The following is a 14902-nucleotide window of genomic DNA, read 5'->3' as shown; positions in this document are numbered from 1 at the left end:
AAGCCGCACTGATTTTTGGGCGCCTGAGCGGCTCCGGGACGATGGTGAGCCTTCCGCAGCGTTACTCCGCCGTCTGCGCTGATCTCCAGCTGCCCACCAGCCCGGACGTGCTGCGGGTTCTGCATGAGAGAGGACGGGCACGGTAAGGGGGACGTTTCGCACTTCTCTGCTGCTGCTCCCCGTCACTTTTCCGTTCCTCATGTCCTCCGTGTCGCCCGGGCACAGGAGCAGCGGGATCCGGCTGCCGGGCGGCGGCGGGCGGCTCACGGACCGCGACGTGCTCGCTTTGAGCGTCACCCTGCGCCAAGACGTGACTGTGGCAGGTGAGAGAGCCAAAGTGCTGCTGTCCGATCTTTAACGGTGTTTGAAAAGTGTGTGGTTATCGGGATTGTGCAAAACATGCGCGGCAATTAAAACTGTATGTCGCGACAATTTCAAGTAATTTTTTGGGCGGTTGTCCCTGGAATCAATGAAGTTAAAGTTAGCGCACAGTTTCGTCTAGCAAGCTACTGCTCTGAAAATAATTGAGGCCACTCTTAATAGAATAAAAAAAAAGATCTGCATTGTTAAATCCTGGCTCTGCTGACAGAACGCTGAGCAGCAGGTTGCGTCCAGGTTCTCAATTTCTAAGACCGCAATAAACAAGAATAAGATGAAGTAGGAGACCGTGGGAACCAGCCAGGTAAATGGTGGAAGCGACTTTCTAATGTCAAAGATGACCGTTAACTTATCCAACAGTTTCTCATGAATCGGAGGATGACATCAAGTGACCTTCAAAAGGAATGGGGAATTATTAAGTACAGGTGTTAAGTGCACTGCTAGGACAGTTTGTATCAGGCTCCTAGAAGCAGGACTGAAGTACAATAAAGCAACGAAGAAGCCCTTCATTAATGAGAAACAGAGGCTGCAGTTTATATATATATATATAATTATTCACAGACGGACTCCCATAAATTGAGAAATGAGAGACAAAAAATGTGCTGTGGTCTCTTAATTTTTCCTGACTTGTTTGGGGCCTGTACCCTGCAGCAGGATTTCCTACATTAAATTACTTTATCTTAGTTCACTTACATCTACCCAGACTACGTTAAATCCGACAAGTTATCTGGCTTTGTGGTACAGGCTCCTAGTAATTTCTAATTTATTCCTGGGACAGTGTTTGCATCTTGCATTTACTCACGGTTTACCCCCTCGTCTGGCTCTTCTTAGGCCTGGACTTGCGGTACAACAGAGTCACAGATGAAGGAGCCAAGCACCTGGCAGACCTCCTGCAGGTAATCACTGAATGTGTTATGGGCTGTTATGAGCGTTCCAGGGGGTGTGGCTGTCAGGGATGGGGATGTTAAGGGGTGTGTCAGGGGGGCGTGACTGTTTGTCCTACCTGGAGATCATGGTGCAAATGAATTATGAAGTTAAATGTTTTAGGTGTTGCCTAAAGTGTCGCTCAGATGCAGAGGAGCATTTTTAAAAATACGAAGCAAGAACCGGATGCAAAGAACATATGTATTTTACAGCACAACGTAGCCATCGAGCATCTCAACCTCATGTGCAACAACATCGAGGCTGAAGGCGCAGAGCTGCTGGCAAAGTCTCTGCATGTAAGTGGAGTTGTTTTTGTGGAGTTAGTAACTCCCTCGCTCCCACCAAGTCGCTTGTTAGTAACTCCTGGTAATGGAACCCCTGGTTACCGATTTTTACATTTTTCTCTTTCCCCTCTCATGTTTATCGCGAAAGGGGAACAGCACTCTGCGGTCGCTGAGGATGGCAGGGAACAAGATAGCGAGCAGGGGATCGATGCGTTTCGCTGCCATGTTGCAGGTCAACTCAACGCTGCAGGCGCTGGACGTGTCAGACTGTGATCTGGTGACGTGGAGCCGCCACCCGTGCAAGAACGCGTCATCCAGGACTGTAGGCATCTGAGAAAATGCATCATGGAATGGCTGCTGCCTGTCTTTCAGGATACACAGAGTCTTATCGGCTTCACCATTGCCCTGAGTACCAACAAGAGCATCCAGGCCGTGGACCTCAGCCGCCCGCTGTTGTTCAGCCACCAGGTGAGTGTGGAAACCGAGGGCGCTCGAGTCACTGCACCCCCTGCTGGTGTTATATGTCATGGCACATGGTCTTCCTGCCGTGTCCAGGAGGAAATAATGGTGCACCTTGCACGCATGCTCCAAGTGAACCAGCACCTACAGGAGTTGCACCTGGGCCAGCATGGCATGACGGACTCGGCCGTGGAGAGGCTGTGCGAAGCTCTGAGGGGCAATTCAGTCCTCCGTTACCTGGACCTCCGCTGGTAGGTAGGCTCAGCAAGCACGCAGCCACAGCCGAATCTTTTCAGTGTCATATGTTGCTCTGCATCCATATTTCCATAGCAACCGCATCACACGTGATGGGGCAAAGTTCCTGGCAGAGATTCTGAGGCACAACAGCACATTGGAGATCCTTGACTTGTCCTCAAACCGGATAGAGGACGACGGAGCAGGGCACCTGAGCAAGGCCATCGCACGGCACAACCGCAGCCTGCGAGCGTGAGTGTCTGCTGGTGGGCGCAGCGCGGACCAGATAGACTGTCAGGTGACCTCTGAGAACACTGCGATAAACAGTATTGGATTCAGAAATATACATACATCTTTCAAACAGAGCAAGAACCAAAGACACCTATTCAGTTCAACAGACAAAGACGTTTAGCGCCAGCCATTTTAAGCAGCCAGTTAACCCACTGAGCCACTCACTGTCCCTTGGGGGGGTTAAGTCTTTGGGCCTGTGATCGGAAGCTCACTGGTTTGAGCGTTGGCAGAACAGTCATATGTCCATGGGCCCCTGAGCTCCAGGGGCACTGCACACTGGCTGACACTGCGCTGTGACGCCATGGCGAGCTAGATGGAGTGAGCGAAGAGAAGGGTTTCAGTATACCTGTACTTGTGCAAATGGCAAAAAACTGATTTTATTTAATTTCATTTAGAAAAAGTGTATAAGAGAGGTTGTCAAACTGAAGCCCCGTGGTGCAGAGTGGTGCATTGGGAATGGTGCTGGCTCTTTAAATGGGAGGTTCAGGGTTCAGATCAACTGAGTATGTAGATTTCAATCCTATAGGGAGCAGCAGTTAGCTCAGCATACCTGAATGGGGAGGGGGGGGGGGGGGCTAAAGGTAACACAATGAATTTGGGTCTAATGCTGCTATTTCCTGTCTGCCCCCCCAACCGACCCACAGATTGTCAGTCACCAGCAACAGCATTGCTTCCCGGGGCCTGCTGCTCCTCACTGAGGCTATGCAGCTCAACCCCTCCCTGTCTCACATCTACATCTGGGGCAACAAGCTGGAGGAGCCCGTGTGCGCGGTAAGGGAGCAGCAGCTCCTCGAGGTGGTTTGGGTGGAGGATTTGAGGAACTATAGCTGAATGCAAGACACTGCACAAATCGCCAACTCAAGATAGCTTGTTACATTTTACTAATGTACTAACACTCACTCACAAACACCCCACTCCACCCCAGGCTGTCTCTAGCCTCCTCCAGAGTGGTCGTTTGCTCCAGGAGGCCACAGACGTGTCCCCGTATGAGGTGGACGGCCAACGGTGCCTGGCGGAGGTTTTCCACGGCCTTCGGAGACATTATTACTGGACGTCCAACTTCGATGCACATAGCGACCCGGTTGTCAACTCCGCCCTTGTGCTGATGGGACGGGACTCGATGTTTTGATTTTCTGACACCTTCAGGACATCTCCACCTGCACACTATCTGAGTCCTTTCTGGGGGCCCTGCTGGGCATAGCCTGAAAGGGTAACATGGGTGCAGGGGAGCCGTGGGGGTCGGGTACAATGTAGATCGGGTGCCAGTCGAAGGCAGAGGCCTTGGCAGACCGATCGTTGGCTACCAAATCTGGCTTTAGGAACATGGAACGTGACCTCTCTGGTGGGAAAGGAGCCTGAGCTGGTGCGGGAGGTAGAGAGATACTAACTAGATACAGTGAGGCTCACCTCAATGCACAGCATGGGCTCTGGAACCAAACTCCTGGAGAGGGGCTGGGCTCTATTCCACTCTGGAGTTGCCCATGGTGAGGGTCTACTTATTTCCGTGTCTTGCCATGACATTTTTCCTTGATTTGTCTTGGGAAAAGAACAATTAAATTGTGTTTTGCATTCAATGCAATGCGTGTGACTCTACTTGAAGGCAGCCTTTGGTAGATTTCCACCAGCTCTGCTCTGAGCTCACCCTTCTGTGCCGTATCATGCCACTCTGTCTGAGAGCTCTGCAGCATTCCGTGCATCCGCGTCTTGATGAAGAAATTTTGTAGGAAGTCATCAACCGTTTCCGGGATTTGGGACAACTTATGAGCGTCCTTAAAAATGCTGTGGTCCACTGACCCTGTGCCTTCAGCGTGTTCCCAGGTCACCTTCACAGTGGCCTCCAAACCCTCATCATCCTCTGTGAGGCTGCAGTCATCATCAAGAGTGACTTCCTTGTACTGGTAATAATCCTTGGAGTCTTCTCTTGTGGAGACCTGCTCTTGCCTGGTGACAGGAAGCTGCCTGATCCGTCTGGTATGACCGGAGACAGATAGTTCCTCCGTTGTGGAGCCTGAAATCACATGACCTCCACACCTGTCCCCAGACATGACTTTATGCCAACTTCAGGAATTGAATATATTCAAGTATATATTTAAGTAAAAAAAAAAAAAAACATAGGGAAATGACTCTAATCTATTTTATGTATATATACAGTGCCCTCCACAATTATTGGCACCACTTGTAAAGATTTGTAATAAGGGTTAGAAAAAAATCCACCTTTTGGTGAAGTACCTTCACCTCATACTGAAAAAAATAGGAAAAACCCAACCCTTCATTGAAATAAATTTAATTAAAGAAAAATAAATCTGTCATGAAAAAATAATTATCTTTAACAAAAACACTTGTGCCACAGTTATTGGCACCCCTTAAAATTACAGTGAACACAACACAATGTAACTGAAGCATGTTTCCCCTGTAAATTGTACATCTTTGAGTTGAGTGGAGTGAATAGGAACCTTCAAGCTGTAATCCATGACTTCCTGGTTAACAGGGATACAAACATGAGGTGACACAGAGCCCAAATTCCCTTAGTCATTCATCAACATGGGAAAGATAAGAGAACACACAGACCAAATGAGGGAGAAGTGTGTTGACCTTCATAAGTGAGGGAATGGGTATTAAAATAGCTACTCGCCTTAAAATGCCCATTTCTACTGTTAGGGCAATAATAAAAAGTGGACAACAACTGGAACTGTTACAAACCTGCCTGGAAGAGGACACAAGTTTATTTTTCCCCCACATACGGTGAAGGAGGATCATAACAGAGGCAAAAAGAAATCCCCAAGGATGACTGTTGCTGAATTACAAGACCAAGGACAATCTTGGGGTTACCATGTCTCCAAAATCACTATCCAATGCCCCCTTCATGCTAACAGATTATTTGGAAGGTATGCCAGAAAGATGCTTTTTCTGTCAGGTAACCACAAACATAAGCGCCTGGAATTTGAAACGCGACTACAACTTGAATCATATTCTATGGTCTGATGAAATAGAAATGGAGCTTATTGGCAATAAACTTTCAAGGTTTGGTGTAAAAAGAAGGATGGCTACACTGTAAACCCTAATAAGTTCACAGAACTCAAATTATTTTGTAACAGATTACACAAAAATATTTTAGTGATGTTTTTAAATGTTTTAAGTTTACGTAAAATAACTTATACTTAGAGTTGCCTTAAATTATCTCAATGTTATCTTATATTGATATTCCTCAACTTATAATTGGGGAGTAATTCACTAAAAATTTTCAATATTTTTCAACTCATATAATGTGGAAAATACACTTAAAAGTTTCAATATTTTTCAACTCAAAATGTGGGAAATGCACTAAAAATAATTTCTAAAGTGAAATACTGATGTTGGCCCACTACACAATTATAATCAGCTAATAATGTTAGAAAACATGAAAGTGACACCACAGTGACAATTTAACTTTTTTTATTCAACACAATGTGCTTTTTAAAAGGCACAAATTAAAGAAGCTCAGTCAAAACAAAGTGCTTGTCAAAGTAAATCAAAAGGAAAAGGAAATGACTCCATAAAAACTAAATCTGTTTTAAAGTACATTGTGTTAATAGTTCCATATTCTGGTAATGTTCATTGCTAGAGAGTGTACAGTAGATTCAGTATTTTGGGTCTCCATCTCACATTATGATAAAAACTCACAAAGGATTCATGATAAAATTCAATAAGATTCTAAGTATAATCCATCCTCAACAGCAATGACAACTATTAGAATGTGGAGCCATTTAAACACTGTTTAAAAACGTTTTAGCACTCACTCTTCCTTGAAAAACACAAATAACATTCAAATAAAGTACTGGTTTCTACTGTGCTGTACTTCAACTGGCAACATCAAGGCAGTGCATCAGAGTGCAAGGCAGGGCATTAGGCAACAGAACATTAAACATGTATAGTGCATGAATTGAACAGTCGTTTCCCACGTTATTCAGTACAAAAAACTTTAGCGTTATTCAGTACAAAAAACTTTTTCAATGTTGTGAAATGTATCTATTAATGTATTAAATCTGAGGTAGAACAGGCAAACATTGTCACATCTTAAATCTGAGGTAGAAGAGGCAAATAATTACATTTGTAAACAAAAAAAAACTTCCTCAATACTCAGTTCAACAAATAATCCATTCTGAATGATTCACTCACTGAACAAATAATTCTTCAGCGTCAGTAGACGCCCTTTCAGTGGTTTGTTGTCCTCAAGACACACCACAACTTTTTGGATAAATGTGAAGTTCAAGATTCTTTGGGTACTGTAGGTCTAGTGCATAGATGTACCCAAAGAGCAGGAGAAATGAGTCAGCCAGATTTGTGGGACCACTCACAAGCACTTCATCCTCCACGACAATACAGATGCTCTCAGGGCTGAAGAGGGATGCATCAGTAGTGTCACCCGTGATGACTGTCAGGAGAGCCAACGGAGTGTCAGTGAGGTCTGGACCATCTGCTGACTATAAAACACAAATGATACAATAATGAATTCAGCCCCTCAAGGATACAAATCATGCTAATGATATCTAGACATTACTGTCACTTAGCACTTAGACTGCAACTAAGCTACATGTTTTAACTATTTTCTGTACATATGCTTATATCTTATGTTAGTTTCACACCCATCGGTTAGCACTTTTTGAGTAGTGGAATGCTTTATACTTACCTTTTCATAATTTCTACATGTCAGTTTGTAGAATAACAACTCAAGTGAACTTCATAAACAGGTCCTGGGGGGTATTCCAAAAGGAGGTTCAACAAACTCTGAGCCTAACCCTGAACTTTGAGTTGACTTACCCTGTGAAGTGAAACTGAGTTTTCAGTTCCAGAACAGCTGATCTGAGTTAGGTAAGTCGACTCGGAGTATGTTAACCCTGAGTTGAGCCTGTGCCTGACGACTAGTAAAAAGCCATCATAAATGGAGCTCCAATACTGTGATTCACCGTGGCAACAGGGGAGAAAACAGGAAGCAGACATTTTCTGGCTGCGGCCATAATAAAAATCGCTGACAGAGTTTTAGATGCCGCCGTCTTTTCAGTTTGAATGAAACATCATTTTCTTTTATATTAGCCTTTGAGGAGGTGGTTGAATGTTGTTTAGTGTTTTATTTCATTTAAATGTAGGCTATTTTATTTAATTTAAATTGGCTGAAAATGAAATAAAAACATTCTCACATTGGCTCCTCACTTTGGTTTTTATTTTACATATTAAACAAAGTAAATGTTTATTCAGTAGATATTTTAACTTGTAGTAGCTTTTACCACCAACACATGCTGTGTAACACACATCTGTGTCCTAACATCCTGCTGAGTAGATGAACATAAAGTGCTGCTCACCTCCACCACGTCCGACAGAGGGCTCTGAACTGAAAACTCAAGAGTTTCACTTCACAGGGTAAGTCAACTCAGAGTACAGGGTTAGGCTCAGAGTTTGTTGAACCTACTTTCTGGAATAGCCCTCTAGAATGGTTAACTCAGAGTTTCCCTTATCTCAGGATTCACTCTGAGTTTTCACCTAACCTGCTTTCTGGAATACCCCACTTGTTCTCCTAGAGTTCTTTGAGTGATGTCATATGTTTAAGTTGACTGGATAGCTAGGCAAAGGGATCGATAGTGAGGCCAGTACACTTACGTTACAGGTCCTGAAGAACTTGGAGGCATCTTCACGCAGGTACACAGGAAGTGCACGAAGGACGAGGGCCCGTCTCATATTTACATCACGTTGTTCCTAGATGGACAAAATATATCCATTACAATAGTAATTACACAAATGCAGAGCAAACACTTTAAAAAAATCTAAGTGTTAAATAGCTCCATATTCTGATGGTGGTCATTGCTACAGATGGTAGATACAGTATTCTGGGTCACCATTTCTTCAGTAAAACATTTTTCAAATGAATCAGTTTCTATTGTAAATACTTAAATAACTCACAAAGGAAAAAACTCAAAATTGTAAATCCAATTTTTACGAAAACAGTAGTTATTTGGACTTCTTCAAATTGAAGCTGTTCAAGTATCTTTTTAAGGTACCTCTTTCTGATAGAATACATCTTGTCAAGACGTTTATCTCTGATGAGAGACAATGTTCCTTGACAACCTCGGGGCACAGTCGAGGTAATTCACGCTATGGCTTCTTACAGTTGTCTGCAAACAATCTATTAATAATCTGTTTCTGAATAATGCAAAGTTAAAAATTCACCTGAGGGTCATAAATCCTCATGAGCTTGGCTAGCTCCTCCGCTATCTTGCCAGTCTTGGTGGCCTTGTCTCTGAACAAGGTGATGAGTTTAGGCATGTGTCTGTCCAGCTCCTTGTAGAATTGACTGCGCAGGTTAACGTTGTTGATTCGGTGGAACTCTGCGAACACCTGTACATAGACAGAATTACACAGAAATGTACAAAGATGAATTAGGAACAGAAATGTGAATGTATTTTGAGAGGTTTTCAGTTGGCAGGTAGCAAAACCAAAGGCAATTCTATTACGGATGAATCAGAACCAAGGTCAAAATAGAAAGTTAATTGTCATTCTTTAATTTAAAACAGGCTGTATAATGTTATCTAAAGGAAATCTAATAAAACTGTATATTTTGTTTAGGGTGAATGGCAAAAATGTCACAGCGTGATGTGTTGTCAACTTTTACATTTGCCATTTGCTTTTTGGTGAATTTTTTGAAAATTTAGATTTTTAAACAGTCATTTAAATATTGGAAAAATCAATCATGTTCAAAGTGGGCATGCTTAAGAGTCATGTTGATTAATTGCTCTCAACAGGGAGAACAGTAAAATAATAAAATATTTTTTATTTTTTTACCTGTGACTCCATAAGTAGGGCTGGCCATCTGACCATGACATCTTTCACCTGTGGAGCTACAACAGCTCCAACAATTTCTTGGCGACGAAGAGCATAGGATATGTTCATGAGCTTGCCTATGACTAATTGGTTTCTCTCAGTCTTTTCGACTTCATGTATGATTTCTTCTCTCATTGTTTCCAGAGTGGCTGGGGTTTGATCCTTCGGTAGGTTGATGATGTAGTTGATCTCAGCTTTTCGAGCTTTCTTTATATTTTCATGGGGGTGATCATTGTCGGGGTTGTTTCGGCTCCGCCTCCCTGTGTTGATGGCTACTTCTGCAACCCCAGCTTTGGCCAGATTGTTACGGTAAGACGCAAACTTGTACCCTATGTGACGTTTCCATCCCAACTCCCCGTCTTCACCAGCTGTCATTCTGAGACATGGATGAGCTGTAATCAAAGCTTTAGCAGCCATTGCCAATTCCTTTTCATGTGGGTATGGTTTAAAATTGTAGATCGTTTCTGCCATTTTTTTAAGGATTTCACTCTTATGTGACCTCTAACTTCAGCAATTTTCCTGATTCTTCATAAACACGATTTCCTTCTTCTAGAATATGCTCCATTTCATAACCAAAACCAGGAACAACAAAGTGATCAGGCCAACTCTTCTGCCGCTGTAACGCATTAGGGAGTATGTCTGTGTCAGAAGATGCGGTAGATGAGGTGTCACCTTCAGGTCTGATGACTCTCAATGTGCCCTTCTCTGGTAACTCCTTAATGTCCACAAGAAGACAAAGATCACCATCAAAGTCCGGATCCTCATAGTGCAGGCTGAAGTCCTCATCCAATCTCGGCTTGAACCTCTCTTGCATTATTTCTTTCAGCTCCTTCACTGACTTTGGTCGCTCAAGTAGAGTAAGTTTCAGGGCGGTGTCTCGTGCAACATACACACGCAGCACATGTTTCTGGGCAGCAGCCATCTTTTGGTTCCTAAAAGACAGAAACACATTAATTTTCATGGAGAGTAAAGGTGACACACACAACATTTACATGACCACATACCAACTGGTCCACACAGCTCCAAGAGAATGTTAGTCATCTGTTTACCTCCTTCAACAAATCTTCATTTTAATAATGTGAAACGTTTGGGTGTCAAGAGCAATCTTCCATCTATGTTGTAAGCACAGAGAGGTGTTTTGTCATTTAGCTCTGATAGGGTGTGAACAGTCAGATTGTTTGGGAAAAGTTCGTAAGATCTCAGGTGTTCAATGTAGTGTGATGTGTGCTCTTGGCAAAGAAAGACAACTGTACTGTTAACCAGGAGAACCTGTTGAATTCTACAGTAATTAGGCAGTCCTCCCTCTTGTCCCACAGACAAAAACATTCCTACATCATAATCAGTTCCATCAATGCAGACCTTTGATGTGCTGTAAATAACATTGCTTGCTGTTATTTGTTCAATGTATGTCTTGGCGACATTTGGAAGCATTGATACCAGTACAGAAGAGACATTTGATGTCTGCTGGTGAGGTTTGAAGAATCCTGAGGCACTGAGATGGTATGCTACCATGTATTGATGCCTGTCTGCAAGTGTTTTTAACACATTTTTAAAGTTTTGTGTGTCGTGCACAACTCTCTTGAAAAAACTATGTTTACCCTCAAACCTCATTGTCCACAAGTGCACAAGGGGCCCAAAACGGCGTACAAGATCAGGATAGTGTTCAACGTAGTGATGCTTAGGACGGAGTTTGAAATCTGGAAAGGCTTCTTTCAGCATCTCTTTATGATCCTGTATCGTGGACTGTAAATACTGGATGGACTCCTCTGTGAATTCTGAGCACAGCGATAACTCTACTACCTCTTTTAAGTCCATTAGCACAGTCCATGCTTCATCCTCTTCAGGAACTGCATTCCCAATAATTAAAGGGAGCAGTCTAAGCAATGTGGCATTTTCATGGCCATTACCACCAATGCTTTTCTTTACAGCGAAAGTCTGTGGTATTTTATGAGGTTTTTCAAGCTTGTCTGTGTGCTGGTATGGAAACGATAGAATTCTCTCGTTCAAATATTCAAGGGTGAAGTATTTGCGACGGATCATCTCTCCGATACACAGGGCGAGCTCTACAGGCACAATGCCCTCAAAAAGATCGTGGAGGGCATCAGGTGGAAAGCCAGTGACAGTATGAAAATGCTCTAGATGCTGGCTCAGGACACAATCTGCCTGAACACCATTCTGACTCTGACTTTCCCCATGCATTACAGCATGCACATCACTATTATGGCTGTCTTTTGTCCTAAAACTGAACTCGCCACTTGCAATGTCATGAGTCTGAAGTTGAGCTTGTGTTGCCATGCAGAATCTGCAAAAATATTCTGCTCTAAAAGACTTTGAAAAACCTGCCAAATCATGGGCTGCAAGATTGTCAGACACCACACACATGACTGTTCCTTGAACTACCTTACCAATAGACTCTATGAAGACCCCATCTTGTTCAAGGGTACGGAGGTCTCTCAACAAAGGACCAAGTGCTTTTTCATAGCCAAATGTCTGCATATCAGCCACTTTACATAAAGCTGCAAGCTGAATCACATGAAGGGCTGATCGGTATTTACTGGGAAGATCAGCAAGCGTCCAATATACTGAACATATTTTGTGTATTTTGCGTGATGTGCCAAGTGGATTGGCTATTTCCAAATCATCAATGTACAAAATTAGTGTTATTTTTAACTCATCTGAAGACAAGAATGTGTTCTCTTTGAAGTACAAACCATCTTGGTGGCTTACATAATGACCGTTTTGTGCCACTTTTGTTTCTTTAATTTTGTCCAAAATATCTGTATGATTGAAGATTTTTTGTATCATCTCAAGAATGGGAACATGCACTGCTGTGTGTCCTGGCTGTAGCAGATACTGTACAGGCTTTACCACAGGGTAATTATTTTCGATGAAGGTTTTCCTTTTCTTGGTTGAAGATAACTGCTTCCCCTTAGCTGTGGCACTGACTATAACATTACTGTCCATAACAGTACTGACAACCTCATTTAGAAGTGTTTCACTGACAGTGATGTCATGACTCTGTAAGACCTCTCTAATGTCATGTTTGAGTATCGGTTGTGACAAGGAAAATATCTGAGTCAAATGTTCCACTATTTCCTGAGATGCCATGTCAGATACATGACGAATAGATTGCATCTTTAGGAATAATGATGCCAAGTTATGGTTCAACTGGGCTCTTAAAGTGTCTGTGTCACACTGACTGTTTACCTCATTAAGATCAAATGTGTCCGCAGACCCTGCACTGTGACTTTCAGCAGGTTCCCCAAGACTTTCTGCTGCAACTACAACTGGGGCACTATCATTGTCTGCCAATACAACACTTTCACCAAAGTCTGAATCACCACTATGTTTTCTACTTTTGTGTGCATTAAACGCTGAGTAGCTATTTGTTCTGTAATTACAGTTCTTGAATGGGCATGCTACCATCTCATGACTTCGTAAATGACTTCTCAAATGACCAAATAGAATTTCCTCAGAAAAGGGCTGCTTCAAGTTACACAAAGGACATGTAAAAAAAACACATGCTCTTTCAGTTGGATCTACTCTACATGTATCATTATGAGATCTTGACAGATGAGCTTTCATTGCTTCAAATGATGGAAAAGTACAAATACAACTGTCATAGAGACATGGCAGGGGGGACACTCTTGAATATTGGCTATGCAGTACAGTATAGTGCCAAAATAATTGTCCCCGGGTATTTGATGTTGCAGAACACAACTTGCACTTCCACTCCATTGGGCCAACTTCAGCTAATAGTATTAATAACACTATTTCATATAATACATCCTACCTGACCTGTTAAAATTATTTCGAGATGATCTCACAACCACACACTTGAGCCTACGAAGAAATACAAACACAGGTCTGGTTAGCATCATGATAGCACACTGACATTATGTTATTTAGCATTGTTCGTTTCATGCTAGCACACACATACACACAGCTCGACAATGTAAAATATAGACTGTGTAACGCGGACACTTATTGAAATAAGTATACTCACAGTACTCACATGCATTACCGGCGAAAAGCGATAACAACAACCAGCAGAAACTGGGAAGCAAGGAAAGTTATTCTTCTGGTCCCCGCCAGAAAGTTCAGACTCGTGGACCTAACCGTCAGTGTCCCGGGCAAACATGCATTAAGGGAAATGTAGTTCATACAGGAAACCCGCTGATAACATTTCACCGTTGTATGATTGTAAGACGTATTTGTCACCAGTGTTGGGGAAAGTTAATTTTAAATGTAATATATTACAATAGAGTAACTCCCCCCAAAAAGTAACTAATTGCATTACTTAGTTACTTTTTATGGACAGTAATGCGTTATATTAATTTTGAGTTACTTTTGCGTTACTTATTTCTTACCTGGCTAGAGCTTCTTGTTCAGGCCTTAGACGTGTTTTTTTTACTAAGAAATTCAGCATTCAACAACAGCCTTTATAACCCTCACCTTAATTTTCTTTTAAAAACACATACGGTAATTAAATATTTTTTTAAGCAAATTAATTAAAATAAAAAAGTAACTCGCGCTACTTTTTAAAAAAAAGTAACTCAAATATTAATGTGTAAATTTCTAAAGTAATACGTTATATTACTCGTTACTTAAGAAAAGTAATATTATTACGTAACGCACGTTACTTTTACGCGTTACCCCCAACACTGTTTGTCACATTCATCCATCCATCCATTGTCCAACCCGCTTATCCTACTGGGTTGCGGGGGGTCTGGAGCCTATCCCGGAAGCAACGGGCACGAGGCCAGCCCATGGGGGGCCAGCCCATGGGGGGCCAGCCCATCGCAGGGCACACTCACACACCAGCCACCCACACATGCACACCTAAGGGCAATTTAGCAACGCCAATCAGCCTCAGCATGTCTTTGGACTGTGGGGGGAAACCGGAGTACCCGGAGGAAACCCCACGACGACAACATGCAAACTCCATGCACATGTGACCCAGGCGGAGACTCGAACCCAGGTCCCAGAGGCAACAGCGCTAACCACTGCACCACCATGCCGCCCCTTGTCACATTCAACAACTTCTAAAGTTACAATTACTTGGATTTGTAAACTACTTACAAAAAAATTCACTGTGCACATTGGACAAATGTATTCCCAGTTCCAAATTTAAGACTATTTATCGAAATTCAATAATAAAATAAAAACCTTAGCGTTACTTACCAAATCAGGGCTGATGCTAAGACGGCGCTTAAGAAAACGAGGGCAATAACACTAATGGAAAAAAAAAACTGAGGTGGTGGTGGTGGTGGTTTGAAGTGGGGGGATAAAAGTGCGCACTGCAAACAAACAAAAACAAATTTAACTGTGTTCCACATCCACACGGGCTGGCCAAGACTTCTCCGCATCAAGGTAAAATCAAGATGGCTGACTCAGCTTTCCTGAAGGAGAGATAAGACCCACCCACCAGAACGTCATGACGTCGATAACGTTATGACACTACTGTGTGGTTTCTAAACTTT

At 42.8% G+C, this 14902-nt stretch overlaps 2 protein-coding genes across 4 annotated transcripts; one reads left to right on the top strand and one right to left on the bottom strand.

Annotated features, from left to right (window-relative positions):
- The first annotated feature begins 8 nt into the window (after positions 1–8).
- Positions 9–4144, top strand: lrrc34 (leucine rich repeat containing 34). Of its 2 annotated transcripts, none has more exons than XM_072711466.1 (10): positions 9–142; positions 226–323; positions 1210–1274; positions 1515–1598; positions 1735–1818; positions 1959–2054; positions 2142–2296; positions 2376–2531; positions 3215–3341; positions 3496–4144. In XM_072711466.1, the coding sequence occupies exons 1-10, from the start codon at positions 42–44 to the stop codon at positions 3697–3699; spliced, it is 1170 nt and encodes a 389-aa protein (XP_072567567.1). In that variant the 5' UTR covers positions 9–41; the 3' UTR covers positions 3700–4144. The 2 variants fall into 2 exon arrangements, with proteins under 2 accessions (XP_072567567.1, XP_072567566.1); XM_072711465.1 differs by having other exon boundaries at positions 1735–1863.
- A 1841-nt stretch (positions 4145–5985) lies between these two features.
- On the bottom strand, positions 5986–14644 carry LOC111839918 (uncharacterized). Of its 2 annotated transcripts, XM_072711688.1 has the most exons (6): positions 14604–14644; positions 13218–13262; positions 9381–10351; positions 8769–8936; positions 8202–8297; positions 5986–7030 (listed from the first exon to the last, which is right to left on the bottom strand). In XM_072711688.1, the coding sequence occupies exons 3-6, from the start codon at positions 9888–9890 to the stop codon at positions 6779–6781; spliced, it is 1026 nt and encodes a 341-aa protein (XP_072567789.1). In that variant the 5' UTR covers positions 9891–10351; positions 13218–13262; positions 14604–14644; the 3' UTR covers positions 5986–6778. The 2 variants fall into 2 exon arrangements, with proteins under 2 accessions (XP_072567789.1, XP_023660019.2); XM_023804251.2 differs by lacking the exons at positions 13218–13262; positions 14604–14644 and having other exon boundaries at positions 5986–6981; positions 9381–10472.
- Between the last annotated feature and the right edge of the window lie 258 nt (positions 14645–14902).

This window comes from Paramormyrops kingsleyae, chromosome 4 (assembly GCF_048594095.1).
Source record: "Paramormyrops kingsleyae isolate MSU_618 chromosome 4, PKINGS_0.4, whole genome shotgun sequence".
Classification (NCBI taxonomy): Eukaryota; Metazoa; Chordata; class Actinopteri; order Osteoglossiformes; family Mormyridae; genus Paramormyrops; species Paramormyrops kingsleyae.
Note: the sequence above shows the minus strand (reverse complement) of the source record. Positions and strands in the feature narration are given on the sequence as shown.

Coding starts and splice junctions, on each gene's coding strand:
- lrrc34 (XM_072711465.1), top strand. CDS start 42: ATGGTGAGCCTTCCGCAGCGTTACTCCGCCGTCTGCGCTGATCTCCAG. Junction 324..1,209: donor CCAAGACGTGACTGTGGCAG/GTGAGAGAGCCA, acceptor GGCTCTTCTTAG/GCCTGGACTTGCGGTACAAC. Junction 2,055..2,141: donor CGCTGTTGTTCAGCCACCAG/GTGAGTGTGGAA, acceptor TGCCGTGTCCAG/GAGGAAATAATGGTGCACCT.
- LOC111839918 (XM_072711688.1), bottom strand. CDS start 9,890: ATGGCAGAAACGATCTACAATTTTAAACCATACCCACATGAAAAGGAA. Junction 8,937..9,380: donor CCCTACTTATGGAGTCACAG/GTAAAAAAATAA, acceptor GTCTATGTACAG/GTGTTCGCAGAGTTCCACCG. Junction 7,031..8,201: donor AGTTCTTCAGGACCTGTAAC/GTAAGTGTACTG, acceptor TGTGTTTTATAG/TCAGCAGATGGTCCAGACCT.